Here is a 21,208-nt window from a genome sequence, read left to right on the forward strand (position 1 = left end):
CTTCAGCCAGAAAAATCAAAATGTGACAATCAAAAGAGGTGCTACTAAGTGAACAGTCCTATTGAAATTAAAGACAAAGTTTTGAGTTAGATATGAAATTTTCCCTCCTGCCTCCCCCCTTCTCCGCCCCCCCCATCACCCCCCCCCGCCTTGCACACACGCAATCAAGAGTCTTGGAAAGGGAGTAATGATAATAAAAGCGAAATGGACCTAAGCACCAGCTTGCTGCCAAGGGCTGTAATACAATATCTCAGCATTTCAAGGGTAAATCAGTGTCAACTGCATTTGCCGTCCCTCTGAAAAAAGTAAGCATTTAACTTCCGTTCAGTCTATGTGGACTGCTGAAATATAGGAAATCGGTTTCTGGGAAAGAGAGAGGGGAAAGGAGGGGAGGAAAAAAAGAGAGAGAGGGGGAGCGAGCGAGCGAGCGAGAAGGTTTCCCAAAGAGAGCACCAAGTGGAGCGGACAGAAGTATGAGGAGCGGCAGCGCGGCTGCTGCCGGTCTGCGCAGGTCGGGGGCACGGCGGGGGCTGCCGGAGGCGGAGGGCTCAGCGGCGCTGCGGGCGGCCAGTGAGTGCGGCTCCGGGCGGGCCGGCGGCGGCGCGGGGGGCCGCGGCCCCGGGGCGGCGGGGGCCGGAGCCCTGCCTGCCCTGCCGGCCGCGGGCTCGCAGCGCGGGCGCCTTTGCGTTGAGGCCGTTGCGTGCGTTTTCCCGGCTGCTTTTGAGTTTAAAGAGAGAGGGCTCGGGGCTCCCAGCAGGGAGGTGATCCCGCTTCCCGCAGCCTTTCGGTCTCGAGTAGGCGCTCTTGTTTGCGGCGAGGCGCCTCGCCGCGGGGCGGCCCGCCGGGGCAGTGCCCGGAGCTGGCCGGCGCGGCTGCAGGCTCCGCGCTCCGCAGCAGCCTTTCGCCTACGCACGGGGGTAGCGGGGATTCTCTCCCTCTCTCTCTCCCTCTCTCTCTCCCTCTCTCTCTCCCTCTCTCTCTCCCTCTCTCTCTCCCTCTCCCTCTCCCTCTCCCTCTTTTTTTTTTTTTTTTTTGTCTTGTTTTTCCCTCCTCTACTCTGGTGTCCGGAGCTTGAAAGCCCCAAGGAGGCGGGATGAGAGCGTTGGCGGGTGCGTGCAGCAGAGGGACGGAGATGGGGGACGGTGGAGCAGATCTGGCCTGAGGCTCTCTGCGGCCAGCCGCGCGAGAGCCGCAGAGCTCCGGGCATCCCGCGGGGGCGGGCGGCTCGGGGCTCGCTACGGCTCGGCTTGGTCCTGCTGCCGAGGGGCGGACCTGGGAGCAGCGTTTGGAGCCCCCATGGCAAAGCCATTAGCGGCGCGGTGCGGCGCTGCGGAGAGGCGCTGAGGAGGAGAACCGCATCCGCGGTGCGCGCCGCGGGTGAGCCGCAGGCGGCTCTCGGGGCGCCCCGAGCCCTGGCGAGCAGCCCGCGGCCGGCGGCGGGCCGAGGCGAGGCGGCGAGGCCGGGCGTGCGGGCTCCCGCGTCGGCAGCGCGGGACTGCCGGGCCGGGCCAGCCTCCCCTCGGTGTCCCGGAGGGTGAGAGCAGCCCTTAGGCGCTTGCTGACCCCTGCGGGCTCTCAACTAGGGCGAGATTTGACTTCCAAGAGGGCTCGGTTCTTCGCTGCTGCTTTATCTGTAAGAAACGAAGGATGCTGCCTTGCTTTTCAAGGGCTGCTCTTGGCTTCCTGTGGTGGTATATCGACTGAGCCTGCTTGTGCCACTGGCTGTGCAGGGTCCTCACAGAGAAGGGTGCACGGGGTGCAGGGAAGGATGTGTTGCAGATTCCCCAGTGCAGTTCTGGCATACTTCTGATATTGTTTTGAAATTGAAAAGAAAAAAAAAATACTACTCAGTTTCCATTTATATTAAATTTTGAATGGTTTCTTCACTGCAGAGTAGATGCTGTGCCAAGAGTAATGGTTTAATGATGGTTTTGTGATGTGGATTGTGATTTAATAGGGAATTAGTTGACGTTCCTAAGTTCATCTCGTATGGCCCAAAAAGCCATCTGATCAGCGTTATGCTGTGGTACCCTAGTTGGAACCAGAACAAAACCAAACCCAATGGAGGAGGTGAGGTGAGGAAGGCTCAATATTATCCCTGAGCTTCTAGTTCTTGCTTACTTTAGGCTAATAACTTATTTAGTCATTCTGATATATACACACATGCACACACACACATACATACATTTTACATTGTATTACAATTGGCAAACTTACTATTGGAAGTACCTGCTCTGTTCCACTTAAGCCTCTCAGTAGTTAAGCTGCATTTTAGGACAGGATTTGGAAAAGGATTCTATGATACTCTATGAACTTAATAACAATTAAGTGCAAAGTTCATGATTATGAGTTAGCCTGTAATACTGTTTACATAATATACTTGCAATCAGAGACGTACATATACACCTCTTAAGATGCGATGCTGGTTATAAATGTGCATGTACACTTTCCTATTTGGTGGAGATGAAGACTTTTTTTATCCTGATTTTTGATGGCCACTTTGTTCAGGCAAGCAAAAGAACATGTAGTAGGAACCAGGCAAAGAGAAGTCGACTTAAACATTTTGGACTGTGTTAGGAATCAGGCTCAGATTCCAGAAGTTCTAATTTTACAAGAAAATAGATATTGAACATTCCACAAGCTTTGGTCTATGTGAGAAGGACTTCTTGCTTTCCCTTTGGTAAAGTAGACATTATCGAGATGAGAAAATTAGTTCTACTAGGCATAGTCCTGAGAATGTCTAGGCTTTCAGTGATTAGCTCAGACTCTTGCGTGTGGTTAATTTCATTTTAGTCTGGCCTCGGACCAGGGGCCTTACAAGTCTAAAGTATCAGTGTGCTGTTTTTGCCAGGTTCTGTATCCTCTGCTCTAAGTACTGCACATATTTCTAGCAAGTACATTCATAATGTAAAGGACAAAGGTTTCTTGTGATTAAAGTTTACTTTATCAGTGTAGATCACATTTTGATGTAAGCCCTTAAAAATTCTAATTGATTAATGAGTTTCAGATGGTGGTTCCCTTCCAGTGCCCTTCCCCCTTCTCCTAACATGTACAGTGTGCTCCAAGTTAATCTGGGAAAGCTCCAGAAACCTTGGGCTAAATTGGTTGTGGTGTAGTTTATAAGGATAATAAAATAACTAGAAAAAATTGAATTTCCTTACAAAAATATGCTTGCTGCATCGATGAGCTTATGTTTTATCTTCCTGTTTATGATAGTGAGAAAACTAGAATTGCAGATATGTATATTTAAGATGATGTAGACAAGAAAGACCTGTTGTTCCTTGTGGAAGGGAAGGGTCTATAACAGCTCTTGAAGAGTAGCTACATGATGTAGCAGAATCATAACTTCAAAAGTGATTATGTTTGTTCTTACGTAAGTAAAAGGGTAAAATGAGAGTGATTACTATTCTATAGTAAATTGGAAATTGCAGGTGGTAAAAATTAACTGTGTCACATCTACCAATGAGAAACAGGTGTCTCCCTTTCTCTCTCTCCTTTTTTTTTTTTTTTTTTTTTTTTTTTTTTTTTTCCCTACTGATTCTTTTAGTCTGTTTTAAGTATTTTAAGTAGGGGAGCTTTTACCGTTTCACTTGGGGAAATTATTCCACTGTCTAGCAGATCACAGCATTGGGAACTGTTTCCTGACATTAAAAATATCAATTACTGAAGTTGTTAGTTACCTCTTTGGCTCTCAAAGGAAGACATTCATATATCTTCCCTCCCCCGCCTTTTCTGCATGTCTAAGCATGTATGTGTATCAGAGTGTGTATGTGGAGAAACAAAGCTAACTGGGGAGCAGCCTTTAGTCTGTGAACTTATTTTGAAGTCTACAAATCTGGAAAAAATATGTCAACATTGAGGTAGAAAAACTGAAATCAGTTTTCAGATGTGAACATCCTTATGTTTGGACATGCCATGCAACTAGCACTTACATGGTAGTAGAGATTGCAAGTATGAGTCCCCCTTTATGAGCAGCCACGTTTCTGCTTGTATAAATGTGCACTCTGAAGCAATTTAATCTATTTATGAACATTGACTCTTTTTTTAAAAAAAAATTTTAAAAGAATTTTTTTTTTTTTAAAAAAAGAACTTTTTACACCCAGCTCTTTTTACACCCAGCTTACAATTACAGTAAGTGAATGCTTCATGCAGTCCAGTCAGACTCTAGTAACGTTTCAGAAAGTTTGTTCTTTTCCATCTGCTTGAGATGATTAGAACTAGCAGGGAGATCCAGCAGAGTCCCTTGCCAGATACTCATGAGCTCTGCTCTGGCTTTTGATCCTCTGTCTCCTCTCTTTCCAGAATGGCTGCTTTCCAATAGCATTACCTTTTCGCTAAGACAGCAGGAGATTGTCTGCAGTTATAGTTGATACTCCTCTGTCAAAGCCAATGTGCAGTCTAGTGTTCAAGTTCCAGTTCCTTTAGAGAAAACTGTTGCTGTTCTTGTCTAAGTTGCTGTCTGCTATCTCTACTATTGCATAGTTCTGTGCATGATGTGGACCTCTTCTTCTAGTTTTGTTTCTGCAAGCTGATGGCTTGCATACCTCCTCATATCATGTTGCAGGAGACCTCAGTTCACAAGCATAAAGCCTGACTGTTATAGTTCTATGAAGATTTTATGAAGTAGTCTCTGAATCCAAATTCAGGGCATAGTTTTGTTGTCTTCTGTAACAGCTTTGTAGAGCAAGTAGACTGCTGAATTGGCATACATGAAAATCCTCAGTCCTAGATAGCTCTGGATTGGCTGCCAATTGGTTGGATCCAGTCTATTAGCTTGCTACCCAAGCAGGCCAAAACGGATTTTGGTTGTCAGGGTACAAGCATGTCCATGGTGCAACTTACTTCAGTGTGGTATGATGCAAAGGGACATCATCATCCTTTATGTCAGGGATGGTTTGAATGATAGCACTAAATGGGGTCCTATATTTACATTTTCCCCCCTCCCATCTCCATATGCATTTTTAATATCTTTTTATTCTTTTCTAATACAAAGAAAAATGTTTCTTTCTCTTTGTATTTAATTCTTGTGCTAATTCTTCAAACAAGTCAAAAAGAGCAGACAACTCTGCAAGGCTTCTTTGTCCCTCACCTGGAATGATTGTATCTAGGAACATTTTTTTTAAAAAAAAAAAAAATCCAGTCCTTTTGTTTATTGAGACCTAAATGCACATGTGACTATGAACAGGGCTGCAGCAGTAATGAAGCTCATGTTACACAGTACTGTATAGCCAGCAGCTGCCTAGTATAAGCTATTATGTATATGTACTGGAACTGGATGGTTATCTTGGGGACCATCTTATTTTACTTGATTAATTCACAGGATAGAGCATGTGAATTTTCTGTGTATGCATATATAAAAGTATTTGCACATATGTACATTTTACTCTATATAGTAAATTCAATCTTTTCATCCTCATAATACTCAGTTTAGGTTGAAGAGTACTATTATCACCATTTAATAGGCAAGGAAGGAGGCTGGAATAGGAAATGGAATTGAATGTAGGGGGTCTACAACTGCAAATAAGTGCCTAATTGCATGGCTAGTCTTACTTTCTGGACTAAACAATCTTTGCATTTCATGTATTTCCATACAGAGTGTATCATTCTTGAATCCTTTTGTCCTATTAGGTAACCCCAGTAAAAGCCAGTGGAACTGCATAAAATTACTTGTTTGATTCTCATCACTTTTACCTGATGATCATTGACAAAAATCAGCAGGTGGTGTAAGTTACACTGCTGGCAAAATACAAGCAGTGAGCTACAATACACAGAAAACTAAATGTACTACTGTACAGCAAGATAAAACCTCACTGTTTGGTGGAAGCAAGCAGAGAGAAATATAACCTTTCAGTTTGTTGAATCCGCTACATGTCACTGGGTGTACTGTAAACTTATCCTGCCTTGAATTCTTTGGCTAGACAAAAAGTCTAAGAATTTGAGATGTCTTCCTGTCATTGAGAGAGGTAGAATAAGAGACTGTGCTGCATAAATATGACCTGTAACAAAATAGAATGTAAAGTAGTTAAAGATCTTTCCTAGTCTGCTCTCAGAATAATAAGAGAAAGAAATTGCTTCTTGAGGAGAAAAGTATTTAGAGGTAAGTTCTAAAAACATATATGCATATCTGATGTCAGGCTCAATAGTTTATAGAAAAGTGTGACATTCTGTAACATGGTATATTTGACATGTTTGTGTTGGCTCAGTTTAAAGAAATGCGTATATATAATGATTTGATGTTACTACTAGAAAGCAGTGAGATTAGGAAAAACAGTATTTTTAGGCTACTTTGTTCATACTTCATTTCTGCCAAAAAGAAAGGATGAAATCGTTCTTGCAGCCAAAGAGGCTTGCCTCATCCATGTAGAATCCTGGAGAGCTCCTGTCTACTTCTGTGGCAAGTCAGTTGGTTTCTTTAGTCAAGTTTCTCATTGCCCAATTGTCAAGCTTTTCTCTAGCTCATGAATATGTTAAGATATTTTGAAATGGTAAGATGATGGTATGTGAGTGAGGAATCAAGAATCCACTTGATTGTAATCCTTGATTACAAATGGGATTCTCAAAGGAGTCTTGGAGCAGACAGTGATCCAACTGCAGCCACCTTCACTAACTCCCTTTAAGGGTCTTTGAAGATTCCAGCTGGTTCTTGGTGGTGTTTTAATGGTTAATGTATGGGCTAGTAGAACTAGAACTTGACTGATGAAGCAGATGAACGTTTTAACGAAGCTTAGCTACTTCATCACTCGAGTATTGTGGAGGCTTAAGTTAAGCGTAGAGGTTTACTATCAGACAGTGTTTGCACAAAGAATAATAAAGACTTTGACAGCTTTGATACAATTTAATAGCTGTCCCATCACATCCTTTGTAGAATTGGTGAAGAGAGCTAGCAGGACAAATTGTGCTCCATTCTTGAAGGCTGTTTTTTTAAATCCTCCAATTCAGAGGAGGAATGTTGTTGCTTTGGGTCTAGCAAAATATCCTACTGAAGTGTAGGACAGGTTCAGAGAAGTAGGAGAAGAAAAAGAGGAAGTTTTTCTTCTTTCAGAAGTGAAATTAAGGCTGGATCTTGTTATTCATGTGTGATTTTTCAGTGTTCTTCTGAGTGGAAACTGTACATCACTATTAACTTCTGCAATCCTCATTTTGCATACGTGCTCCACAGTTTAACAATAATTACCGAAACAGTACAGGTTAATTCTGGGCTACCATTTAAAGTCCAAGAATAGAGATGAATCTTTCTCAGGTTCTAGCAGTTCTGTTATCTCAGAATTCTCTGCCTCTCCTTATTTTTCCTACCTTTCCTGATCTGAGAGCCTATGTTCTGTTAAAACTACCGTAAACTCAGAACATCCTCCTTATCTCTGACTCTTCTCTCTGAAGTTACTACCAAACTCAAGTATCCATTCATCCTCAAAAATCAGAGCTCTTAATTCTCCCACCTTTCTTGCAACTACAAGGCTCAAAAGTTCCTTGAGACTTTTTACAGCCTGGTTGCTTAGTTTCAAAAAAACAAGTGATAGATCAGTATGAAATAAGTTTAAAACCAGCCCTGTACTTTAGAGCTGAACTGAAGTAATATCAGAAATTCTCTGCTCTGTGTTTCCACAGAGATCAACCTGAAGCATGAACTGCAGTACTTGTTTCAGAGTGTGATGGGGCAACTCAAAAGGGCCTCTGTTCAGCTCCTCCAGGAGCCTTCGCCCTCTTTTCTCCAGTAGTAAAGAATGCAACTTTCAGACCTCAGAACTACTCCAGCCTCATCAGTAGTTCCCAGTAGCAGCACGTGGTATCGCATCTGGTGGTCTATCAGCCCTAGTGTTGTTTGCTATTAATTAGCTCCTGTGTTTCATGGAGCACTTCATCATATATGTGGTCTTGGATGTCAAGACACAGATGAGGAGAAGGAAAGGATATAGGTTCCCTGTTAACACAGCTCAACTCAGTGCATGTGTCATGTGATGTGGTCTCAGGGAAAAGAGCCTGTTTAGAGTCTCATTTAGGATGTGGCAGTGTGCATCCTTGAGTATAGAATTACAGAATAATTCAGGTTGGAAGGGACCTCTGGGGGTCACCTAGTCTGACCCATTGCTCAAAGTAGGTACGAACCTCAAAGAAATTTGCTCCGAAGAAGCAATAAAATGTCTAATGCTTTCTTTTAGAAGAAAGGTGCCTCTTTTTCAGTTATATTTTATCAATGTGTGTATTAAAAGAAATGAACTGTAGGATTTTGTTTCCTAAAGATTTGGTTGAATAGTCGTTAATATATTGAAAAATCAATGTGAAAAAATGCTGTATTTTTACTTTGCTTTACTTGTCCAGTGTAAAACAAGTTAACATTTAGGAATGAGATTTTTTTTTTTTTGGCTACTTTTTACCAATAATATTTCAGAAGTGATACAGGAGAGTAAACGAATTCCAACTCTGACTTTCACACTGTCAGTTTTGCTGATAGACTCCAGAAATCCATTAAAAAGGTTATTTTAAGGCTGGTTTTTGGAAAAAAGCTATATGGCAGGTATTTATACCTGATTTTTTCCTGTACTCTTTGAGTACAAGCTGACAAGTCAATTATCCGTCTTGCCTCTTTTTCCATCTAAAATATGTCAATGATCTGAAAAACAAAATTGCATGATTTGTGGTAACTTACAGCAATTTTAAGTATACTGTTGTTAAAACTCCTTGACTATTAGTATCATCTGAGTCTGAAGGAATGCATTTTGAGTGATATTCCAGTTTGAACTTGCAGATCTAACAACCTATTTTTTTTTTTTTTTGCTTGAATAAAATGAGCAAGTATGACTTGGAAGTAATCAACCAGGAAAACATAAATCCAAGCTGACGTTTTTACGAAGTCTGTTTTCAGAACAGGGCTATACTTCCATCACATGTTTTGGTCTGTCTTAAACTTCTTTGCTTCCAAAAGTTTTTTTTTTTTCTTTTTTGGTGAGAAAAATGTAAAATCTAATGATAATTCAGAAATGTATCTTTATGCAAGGAATGAAGTCTTTTCTTTTTGTCTTTTTTTTTTAACTGAAGAATTGGTATGATTTCAGTGAGAAATGTATTCAAAGTGAAACCTGAGTCTAAATATCTCAAGGGCAACTAAAACCTTAGGATCTGGGATAAGGAGGAAGATGCTACGCTGTATTCATGAACAAGGGTTAAGCAAGAGCCTAAGCAGATGTTTTTGCTAACAAGGAGTTTAGTTACCTAGGGTATGGTTACAAAATGCTGGAGAATTTCATGTGAATATTAAAATATCCCAAATAGCATTTCATGTATTTGGAAATACAGTTGATAGCATAGTTTTATGGAAAAACGATTGCTTTTTACATTCAATAAACATTTCCTTTTTTGGCAAAGGAATTGTTTTTAGTATGCTTGCTATTTGAGACCGCAGTGCCATACCATAACAAATTGTTCTTTTTAATTTTTTTTAATTTTATTAATTTTTTATTGCCTCTTACCTGACTTGAAAGGTATGCAAGCGCAGAAAGAAGCAGAGTATTTGCCTTGCTTCGTAAGCTGAAGTCAGCAGATGCATGTAACCACAGTTAGTGCCAATCAGCTAGGGAGGAGGCAAAGCAGTATTCCTTAGTGACTTTTAGGAACACAGCCCCCTGTTATAATACCCCTAATGCCACCTGCATAAGGCTTTGTGATCGCTAGTAGGTCTGACTGGGCTCTCAGTAGGATACAGCCTACCAGGCAAGAAAGTATCCCAGCTCATGCTACAAACCTTAGGATCCAGTTCTAATACTCCCTTAGAGAGAAAAAGAACATTCTTTCTTAGCATGCTTGTGCCATAGGTGGGAGAATTAGTCTTCAGGAACAGAGATATAGGTCAAGTAGGCCCAGCCTCTCTGGCTGTTATACAAGTCAGAACTCTTAACCAATATTTAATATATGACATGTTCTCTTACCTGAAACTATAGTTTCCATAAATTGTTGTGGAAGCAGAGGAATATTTCTAAAAAAAGGGGTGAAGTGGGAAATGTGGTAATCGGCACTTTCCTTTGCGCTATTTTCTTATTGAATGTTATTCAGTAAATGTTTTCAATGCTTTTTTCTTTAATTATTTTAACTAATTTAAAGATACAGAATAGGTTGATTCCATTTGGTGACTGTATTTGCTAATCATTAGCAAGTTTGTTGCAGTAGCATATTTCAGTTATTAATGTGTTTTTCTTGGGTCTGATCCAAAAATCTGAAGTTATCCATTTACTTTGAATGGATATTGGATAAAGGAGCTGTAGTGAGTTACTAGCTATGTGTAAAATGTTTATTTTGATTTGATTTTAATCATTCCTTCCAGAGTATTTGGTTGTGTGTTGGCAACATGTGTAGCTTGGTGAGTACAAGTGAAGTAGACATTTATCTATATGATTTAATTGCTTGCAATGTTACTCATTAACAAAACAAGTCTTCGGTCATCTTATGTTACCTCCATGTGCTAGATCCACATTTGTCTGACATCTGATTTGTTGCAATGGTAGTTAATGTTATTGTCTATTACAATTTTGCAGGTTCTCTTTTTAGAATTGCATTTGGTGTAATTAACTATATCTCTTTCCCTCCCCCCCTTCCCTTTTTAATAATAAAACAGGTACGACAAGTGGATAAACAATGTGCACGGCTCTGAGCCCAAAGGCACGTGGGCCTGGCCTCTCTGATATGCATCAGTATAGCCAGTGGCTTGCCAGTAGACATGAGGCCAACTTGTTGCCGATGAAAGAGGATTTGGCCCTGTGGCTCACAAACCTACTGGGTAAGATTAAAAATAAGATAGAATGCAATTATTGACAAGTCACACTTGACAGTAAAAGAACTCTGTGCACTGTCAACTGGCAATGCAGTTCTTCGGACGTTTCCTTTTCAAAAATGATTTACAATTAGATAGCTAGCTCCACCTCATGCCACTGTCAGCAGTGTCAAAAAAGCTCATAAGCAATGTGCTTCTGCAGTATTTCTGTGAATGGTATAGATGAACTTTATTCACTTGATGTTTATTGTTCTTAACATTTCCTTTTAAATGTTCTTTTTCTTGTGTTTTCTGCATTAACACTGGAGGATGCTAATTTCTGCTGTCAAGTCCATCTTTCATCGTTATTGGTAGACCTCCTAAAGGCTATGTGTATGCTGAACATCTTGAATGGAAGGAGCAATTGACAAGTTCTTTGCTGCCCCAGCAGCCCAGTGATAGATAGTAGCTGCCCCAGGCAAGGCAGTGCACGATAAGACTTGTGGAAGCTTGTGCAGAGAGGGATCTGACCAAGTGGTTGCAGCTGCAATCTGGGTATTTGCTGTTTGCAGCTGTATGTCTTGGAATGTGAAGCAAAAACAGGTTTGCTAAAGAGAGCAGATGCAACCCAGAAGCACAGGAAAAAAACTAAGCAGACATGAAGAGAAGCAAGTATATCCCTTATAGAAAGGAGAGAGACAGTCCTTTAGGATACAGGACTCACAAGAAGGCAAGTTTTATAAAATAGGAGCCAGGAAATATCCTACTTTTTGTTGGGAGCATTCAGGGAAAATGGCTTTTGTATGCTCTCTGTTAAGTTAAAAGGATTCTATTGAAGAAATACAAATTTTCTATATTAAATTCCTTATCCTAATGGAAACAACTTAGTAGTTCCTCTCATTAAACAAAGAAGAGAAGCTATTTCAGGGGAAGTGATAATAAGAAACTTCTTGAATAGTTTTTATTCCAATTTGCACAGAATCTCATTGAAAAGTGCTTAACACCTCCTCCCCCCCACTCCCAACACAGAAAACAAAACCAAAACAGAAATAATCTTTGGAACAGTAATTACTAATAGGTTTTGCTTTTAATGATGGGGGATAATCAGTTTTACCAAACTAAAAATAATTAAAAATTTCAACTCATAGATGTTCACATGGGACTTTTTCTGTTGTCATTTTGGAGGAGAATTTGAATGAACATTTTTAAAGGTGGGATTTTTTTTGTGGAAGTTTATTCTGGTGAAATATGGTATCTTTTCTGGCAAAAGCTATATTTGAAACTTTTCAGTGGTATCATGTAATAATAGTTTATATCTGTTACCTTGCATCTGTGTGTTCTGTGTTGCTGTATTTTGCATTTCCTAAGAGGAACTGTGTTATGAGAGATGTAGGTGATGTATGCAGTAGCAGTACAATGCATTCAAGAACACAGAACCAGAACTTTAGCAGATAGGTAATATCCATTTCAGATTTGATATAGTTGAGTGCTCACCACTGCAAAAGTGGGACTCATTACATCACATCTTTCTGTGGTACTTCCATTTAAAATAATGAAATTTTCAAATACAAAATGCTCTAGGGAATGCCAGAACAAAAATCTAGGGATTCTGACTTTTTAATTCCACTTGAGCACAAAACAGCAATCTAAAGGTTGTTTTTGAATCAGAAGAAGCATATTCCACTAAGGATTTAATATATTGTTTAAAAGTTTTAAACAATGGAGTTCTAGTGAGCCTTTCTAAAACAAATAGAAGCTTGTTTGTAGATCATAACAGAGTTCTCACAGTGACAAGATTAGGAATGAGGTCATTTTTTTAGCAAGAAAGTAGCAACCAGCAGGAGGTTCTGAAATGCCAACTATAATTAAAAATCTGATTTTCATATAGACACTAAACTCTGTGCAGCAGAACTAAATGGATGCAGCCTTCTTTTAATTAAGCTGCATTAAACAAGTGAACCGTGTATACTTTCCCCCACACCTTCTCACATCCAAGCTGTTCTTTTCTAAGAATTTGTCTATGCAGGCTCTAGAAAGAGTTAATTTTAAGAACTGAAATTATAATGATTTGTTAAACTTCATTGAATCCCTGAGTAGACATTGTTATTCATATTAATAATTCAAATTTAAATTAAATTAATATACCTATAAATTAATTAAATTAGTATACCTATAAATACTTAATTAAACCAAATTTGAGTTTTGAGTACTATCTAATTTAGGTCAGCTTAGGGGCGTGGACATGTTGCTGTAGGATAAGTAGCATGAATTTACAGCATATTACTATCTTGCTATAAGTATGTATTTATATTCTCTCACTGCTTAGTATCCAAAGGAACATTCAAGGCATTTTATTCTTCTTTCTTTGGGGATAACCTACTTTCCTTTAAGGGTCAGTAGATTTTCATGTGCATTGATGTTTGGATGTCACGGAACAGATAATATTCTGTACATCCATGCCTTAGTCTGCTCTGTGCTGTAATTTGTATGGCCTCATTCTAAGCTATCCTTATATCAGTTTTTACAAAATAAAACTACTCAATTTATTCTGTAAAGAAAATTAGTGTATATTTTATTTTTATCACGTTGTTTCATGTTTTGTTTCATCAGTATTTTGTTCATTCGTTTGTACTAAGAACCAACGAAGGCAAATGACAGGCAGTCAGTCTGGCCTACTTTTCAAAATCAAATCCGTGCAGATTTTTAATATAATAAAATATTTCAAGCAAAAATGTGGGCTGAAACTTTTTATGTGGCAGTTTGATCAACTGATGGTGTTTTGGAATCCTTTATGGGAAGGCAAATATATCTAGTTAAAGAAGTTAAAATAATGATGATTTTGTACCAGCAAATCCTGGTTTCAGTTCAGAATTGCAATCTGGAAAACATTTTTTTAAAAAATTGCATATCATGATATGAATGAAGATCTTTGTTATTAGGTAAAAGCTAGGCACCACAACTAGAATTTGACCTTATTTGAGGTGCAGTTTGGAAGACTGAAATGCGTGATGTGGCACATCTAAAGAAAATAGCTCTCTAAGAATTTGTAACCATGAAAACTAAAGAAGCCTTATTTCAACATGGACGTTGTTTTCTAGTAATTGCTGGTAATTTTTACTCATTCTGCTAATTATCCTTGGAACCATGTCAAAGAAGCCCAGAGCTGCTGAGAGGACAGTTTGTCATTACAGCTACATTGCTGAATAGATTTTTAGCTGCCTGTGTTCTGAGTGGCTGGGAAGGGGTACTGCAAATCAAACCAATGTGTCAGATGGGATTGACTCATACTGTATTGTATCATTATAGCATTCCCAAAGTGGGACACCTCAGCAGTGGGGGAGGGTGTGGAGAGGTTATGCTGTTGCTCTCTTACCCACCCTTCCTTCTGCAGAGCTCTGTGCAGCTGGGGCTGGAGATCCTTGCGTTGTGAAGGTTAAGGAGATGTCTTCTTGATCAAAGGTGCTGCGAAACGAATGATAGTTTGCCTGGCCTTGTTTTTAGTATGCATAAAGCCAGTGAAGCACTCTGGAGTGCATCAGCAGTGCAAACAGCTTATTTTGTAAATTATGTATATACTTTGTTTAGTGGAATCTACTTTATGATCCTGAAAACTTCCTTTCCACCATGGGCAAACTTCACGTGGGACTTATCACCATTGGACTGTACTAATCTTCTAGAGGAGGCCAAATGGCAATTTGAAAGCAACTGGGCTTTGCTTTTTGCTGTACTCTTGTTTTCTCATGTGTGTTTGGAGATTGGAAAGGATTAATATCAAGAGGAGTGGACCTCAGCACCAGGTTGTCACTTAGGAGGTGCACTTTCAAGAGTAAAAGAGACATTGTTTCCCCATTGGCTATTGTATACAGCTCTGAATTTTTGCCACTCTGGAGACTGTGTACCAGATGCAGAAGGCTATCATATTTAACATGTGGGACCATGAAATAGGCCTGTAAGTATTTGAGATATGCCCTAGCTATGGGAACATGCCTGGGCTCCAGAATTTCAGTATTGCAGCCTCTTTAACAGAGCTGCTTGGGAATTATATGAAAGAAGTTGGGACAGCAGAATGGTGCAGACATTTGAGGCATATAAGGATTGACTGCTTGGATGCAGAAGTGAAGTAGGCTTGGAGAAAAGGAATAGAGTAGAGTATGTTAGGAAAGACATAAAGTTAGGGGAATAAAGGGTGAGAAGTCTTCTGAAGGAAAACTGTTTCTTACATTTGAATAAAAGCAAAACCTGCTTCAGCTCAGTGATCCTGCTGATATTGGTGTTTAAGAGGATTCTGTAATTTTCAGTATCAGTGTGTTCAGCTCAGCCAGTGGAAAATAAAGGCTTCAATATTATTCGAGTATCTCTGAATATCACGACATTCATGGTACTTCCAGAGATTCTACTGACTGATGCAACTTTTCATTTAGAAAAGAGACAGTATCATTTTCTTTAATATCAGCCTGCCTTTGGGACTGCTTCTTTGTTGCATTTCAAGTAAATGTTGGTGTTTCAGTGAGACCCAGTTTTGCATGTGTAAAATCACTGCCTTTTTAAAATTTATTTCTATTATATGTTGTTTGGGGTTTAAATGCTATGCTTTTTGTGAGGATGGCGAGGAATACTTCCACTGATGCCCCAGTATAGTATAAGCCATCCTCCTACTGATGTATTTCAATTTCACTTGAGTGTAATTTTTCCATTTGTATTTTTTTTCAATGATAGCACAAATGTAATGTTTCACAGTTACTGGAGTTAATCAGCTAGTTATGGAGCTGGAGTAAGGGTCGTGCATTGTAGTCACTAAACACTGCAGTAACAGAAGACTCAACTAGATTTTTGTACTTTATTTTAGCCTTTGGATCCTTCCACATTCATTTTGTAATTCTTTCACAGACCTCCCAGTCTGGTTGCATTAGGGCCCCCAGGACTGGGTGGCCTTACAGACAGCAGCCCCCAGCTCCCACGTAACAAGCATTCAGGCCTAAACGTGTCCCTTTTTAAGGGGCATCTGATTGCTGTCTTAAGAAAAGATAAACAATGCTGGCAAGGTTGGAGAAAGCCTTTCTATTCCTGTTTTTTGATACTTTTAGTGTTGGTTTGTATTATATATAATGTTATTACCATTCTATAAAAATATTGCAACTGCTTTTTTGTAATTATAGGGGGCATTATACATTTTTAATGGAGTTTAATGTTTTTTCCATACAAATATACAGAGCCTTTTTTTTTCCCTCAGGCTATGAACATTACTCTCATTTGAATCAATACATTTCAACTGTTAAATATGTCAGAGTGTCTGTTTTAGCAAAGAAATGCCACCTTTTGGAGCCATAAAATACACTGAATTGAAAGCTGACACCTAATATATTTTTCATTGGATGCAGATGTTCAATGCAAAACTCATTCTTTCAGCTTTCATAAAAGGAGAACAGAACTGAAATACTATGGCTTAATGTACAGTATGTAGTGACCGAACTGCTAATGTAATTCAGCATTAAAAATAATGTAAATGTATTGTTAAATGGCAGCAGAAGATAGAAGTGTTTTTCCATATCTGTTTAAAGAGTAAATAGCTTTAAATAGGTTTTAGGTTTCTTCTAAGACTTGACCAAGAAAATAACAGCTCTATAAATCATAGGACAGAACAGATATGTAGAATGTGATTCTTTTACCAGTGCCAAACGTCTTGTGTATCCTTGTGCTTTCCAAAACAAAAATCACTTCCACAGGGTAAAAATATTTGAAATACATTTTTTTAGAGAGAAAATGAATCTATAATAAAATACAATTCTGGATTAAAAAAAATTAAGCAATTCATAGAATATGGTAATTTTTCATTTTTAGCTTTCTGATGGCTTTATACATTTTGCCAAAAACACTGGTGGGGCAAAATAGAAAATATTAATAATGAAAAATACACAGACTAGAATAGTGATAGATTTTTAAGGTGATGAGATTGCATTTTTGTATCTGGGGGCTATTATAGGTTAAGTCCTGACCTCAGCTGGATTGGAGGCACAAAAATAAAATGATGTCAGTTATACACAAACTACCACTGTGATAAATGTTTGCAGCACTGCTACCGCTCTTCTGCCTGCAGAAGTCATTTTGTATTTGGGGCTACAATGTGGGCTCTGTGGCAGAAAGAATTGAGGCAAAAAAAAAAAAAAAAATGGGGAGGGGAGAAAAAAATCTTCACATCAAACAGATGTTTTGAAGTAGAAATGTATTAGAAAAATCAGGTTTAACTTCAACTGAAAATGTGAGTCTGCTATTGCATCTGAAGATGATTTGCTGCAAAGATGATGTTATCTTAAACTTTGGGCTTAACTGACCAAACTAATAAGACTGGCAAATTTTTGCCCAAAGAATACTGCGCTGATGTTCAAGTATCTAACAGTTTCCTGACAAGAGTCTAGACCTCTTTTTTGATTATATTGTTTTCAGAAAGCACTATTGTTTTCAGTATTGACATTGATCTTCATATCACAATATACCAGCAGTATCTTACAGAAGAATAACATTCGTCTTTTACTATCTTCTTCATTTTTCTTGATCTTTTGGTGTTTTTTCTTTTGCTTTTTTGCTGCTTCTTTTGAGTGGAAAAAATGAGTTATACTTTTTGCTATTTTGTCTGCTTTTTGATGAAGAAGTTGTGAACCTGTTCTAATGAGATAAGTGTTCTCTGTTTTCAGACCTCTTACCGAAAATGAATTCCTGCAATCTTTCTAGAAAAAAGATTTACTTGGACCACTGCTTTTTGATCAAAAATCTGTGGCCAAAAAGCATCAACCAGCAGTGGGCAGACTTCTACCTATTGTCTTGAGTAGGAGTGGATGTGGGGATGGGAGAGGGAACCATTCTCACTTAGCTGTTTTTTTTTTTTCTTTTTTTTTTTGGCAGTATAGAAAATTGTTACCTTATGAGTGGTGTCCAGCAGCCTATGAAAAATGAGCTCATATTGTTATTCCAGTTCCCAAGTGACATATGTAAATATCATGGAGAGAGTAAAAAGTCCTGTCTTAATAGGAAGAGCAAGAATTAGTCCTTGATGCTGTCTTGACATTGGTAGAATTTAACAATGTTGGAAAAATGCAACTGCTGCTGAAAAAAAGTGTCCACAGAGAAGACAAATTCTTGAGTAGGCATGTGAAAACAGAACAATTTCAACCAAAAATAGATCTATTTATTTTTGTAGTTTGGAAGTGCTGTCATAATGGTGGGAGTTTCTTAAAGAATCTAACTTTTCAGAAAGCTCTTTCAAAGGAGCATTGCAGTCACTTCAGTGTTTTGTCAGCTTTTTGCAGGATCAAGTCTTAAAGTAATTCTAAAAAAAAAATCTCCTTTCTTTCTAAACATGATTGGCTACTATGTTAGGAAATAAGCTGCAGTAAAAGTGTTATTGACACTTACACTATAAATAACCACACACTACTGTAAATCATTTGCCGGTTGCACTCTCTTTTAAAACACTATGATAAAAACACTGGTGTTACGTAAGTAAAATGAGATATGCAGATCCTTCTACGTTCAAATCGTTTTTCAGTTAATGCATATCCTTCCAAAGAAAGCATTTTGGGGGGATAATTTACTGTAACTGTACCATTAAAGTAGTAGTGATGTTATTCATCAAATATCCTAATAAGTTATTTAGTGAAGGCATATTTCAAATAGTTGTAAAGATTTCTGTTGATTTCAGTGCATTTGGGTCATGTTCTTTTTCTTTACAAATGCAGTCTACACTGTTCAACTTCTTTGCCATGTTAATTTTCTGTTTGCTCTTTAGGTAGAGAAATAACAGCAGAAACATTTATGGAGAAATTGGATAATGGTGCCTTGCTTTGTCGGTTAGCTGAGACCCTGCAGGAGAAATTTAAAGAAAACAGCTTTGAGGCAAACAAGCTTGGCAAAGTAAGTTTTGGTATATGTTCTAGCATGTATGATTGGTATCTGAGGTGTTTAACTGTTCTGGTGCTGAACTTCTTTGAGCAGTTAAGAGGCTTCATTTATGGAAGCTCTGCAAAAGAAGAGGGAAATAACTGCGCTACATAGCGAAAAAGAATCAAAAATCAGGGTAATTTTTTCTTGAAATTATAATTTCCTTATTTCATACAAAACATTTCATTAAGGAATTAATTATGACATCCAAGAGAATATTGCATCTGCTGTAAGAAGGCATGTAGCAACAGCTCAGGCATCACTGCATAATAACACATCATTTTTAGAAATGTGACTGTTGTCCTCCTGGTTTGTTGTGGACAGTGGAAGCCCTTTCAGTCATTTCAGTGAGTTTTATTTACCTGCTAAAGTATGATTCTACTCTGAAAAGTTCCCATATAGAAACAGCATTGTGGGATTCCAATTTGTAGGGTCATTAAAAGAGAAAAGATAAATTAGGTCGTAAAATTTGACCTCCCTGATGTCATTACCTATCTCAGACCATTAAAAACATCCTCATATCCTACACTGTTATAAAGATAGTAAAAGATTAAAAAGAATAAAAATAACATGTTACGAGAAAAAAAAAAAAAAAAACAGGCATGACCAAAAAGGGCCTGAGAATAGCTGATATTTCTGTAGTATTCCTAGATGTTCTTTGTGCTTCTGATTCCCTTATCTGCCTATTCAGTTAGTAAGTTAAAACATCAAACAATTTTCTTCATCCTTGAAACCTTTTGTTTTGCAAATCTGGAATATGAAAATAAAGGAAAACTTCTTCCCTCCCTCCCCACCCCCATTATTTTCATCACCATAACTTAGTGAAGCTAAATGCATGCTATATAGCTAAGAACCAATGATATGCAATGCTGTTTACAGGGGGGAAGCATTGTGTTTTGTAAGGAGGTTACTCAAAAAATGACTTGTAACTTGTGGAGGATAAGACACTGAATAAGATATAGGAGTGTGATGTGGTAGCTAATAGAGAAAATGTGATCCTTGTATTTATATGCAAGGGGAATATTGAGTAGCTGTGGGAAGTGCCACTTCTGCCATAAACAGCTTTAGTGAGTCCAGTAATAAAATTCTGTAGTTAGTTATGGTGTCTAGAATTTAAAGATCCTGTTGGTGTATTGGAAAGGATTCAAAGAAGAGTTATAAGATGATGTGAGATGTGGAAAGCATGATCTTCCAAGAGATGTGTAAGATTTTGCAAAGACCAGATTAAGATCTTGCTTGATTGCAGCCTGCAAGTACATGGAGAGAAAAAAATCCTGTTGTGCATTTACCATTTAGATAAATCATTAGAAACAGTTATTAAAAATAGTCATTAGAAATGAAAACTGAAATTAGATGAAAACTGAAAGAGGACAAGTTCGGACTACAAATAAGGCAAGCAAAAATTACAGAGGAAAAATAATTTTTAGAGCAACTGAATTAGCAGCGTTGTTGATTATTCATCACTTATGTGTTTTAGGGTTCAGAAAAAGAATTGGATGTCTAGCTCAATCAGCAACTTCTGGGTTCATATCCTTTTCATTGTGAAACATTGAACAATTAAAACCAGCTTCAGGTTTTCAAAACTAGAAATTACATTCTTCATACTCATGGCAAATATACCACTAAAATATGTTTGTTCTATATAGAGATAGAAAATAAAGATTTAAAGGATATAGAATAGGAATTACTGAGAAAATCTTTTTTTTTCCATTAACTATGTATTTTTCCCTTTAGCTTAAATAATTTTCATAGGATAGTTTTACTGGGAGAAATAAAAGAATGCAGCAAATGTCCTTTGGGGAAGAAGTTAGTTGACATAGTCAACATTTACATTAATTTAGTTTTTTATTAGTCTTATTGAATTCAGATACATCTTCTGTAAAGCTAAAATGGATAAATACTCAACAAGAGGAAAAAGAACCCAAGAACAGAAAGCACAAACTGCATTTACTATTTTTGATGTTCTTGTAACTTGTCTGTAAGAGAAATTAGAGTACTGACAGCCATGTGTCAGCAGCAGCTGCGTAAGTTGTTTTTCTTGGTTCCAGACTCATAATAGCATTGAAGAAGAAATTATCTGGACTGAGGCAGATTTTTGGTTTTGCACCTTCTGTTTTCTTTAAACAGGAAAAAAAAAGGGGAAAGCGAGCTGTAAGAAAGATGAGAAATACAGTCAATCAAGTGAGAAAGTGCAAAACACTCTTAAAGATAGACGTCTCAGAAAATCACGTGCGTTTAACACAGAGTTCTCAGGAATTTTATCTTGGTAATATCTAATAAAGAGGGATTGGTCAGCAACTAGAAACTTCTAGTGAATATTCAGAAATTCAAGCAGTATATTTTTATTAGATACCTAACTACTGTGTTTTGGGTTTTTTATTTTGCATCGTTGCAGACTTGTCTGATCATGGCTTATTTTCAGAGAGCTACCATTTGGAGAGAGAAACCAGAAATGTTCCAGTATTTGGTACTTCTGTGTTCTTCCACCGAAAAGAAGCAGAGTTTCTTTCTTGTATTAACTTATGTGGCTGAGAATAT

At 38.3% G+C, this 21,208-nt stretch overlaps 1 protein-coding gene across 1 annotated transcript in view; it reads left to right on the top strand.

The window, feature by feature from the left end:
* Positions 1-418: 418 nt before the first annotated feature.
* The window catches only part of GAS2 (growth arrest specific 2), a 92,886-nt gene continuing 72,096 nt past the window's right edge, over positions 419-21,208 (top strand). Inside the window, exons 1-3 of the mRNA XM_062577057.1 lie at positions 419-570; positions 10,604-10,765; positions 18,519-18,643. Of these exons, the coding sequence (XP_062433041.1) occupies positions 10,624-10,765; positions 18,519-18,643 (267 nt within the window). The 5' untranslated portion in view covers positions 419-570; positions 10,604-10,623. The remainder of the gene's footprint in view (positions 571-10,603; positions 10,766-18,518; positions 18,644-21,208) is intronic.

This window comes from Rhea pennata, chromosome 5 (assembly GCF_028389875.1).
Source record: "Rhea pennata isolate bPtePen1 chromosome 5, bPtePen1.pri, whole genome shotgun sequence".
Lineage (NCBI taxonomy): Eukaryota > Metazoa > Chordata > Aves > Rheiformes > Rheidae > Rhea > Rhea pennata.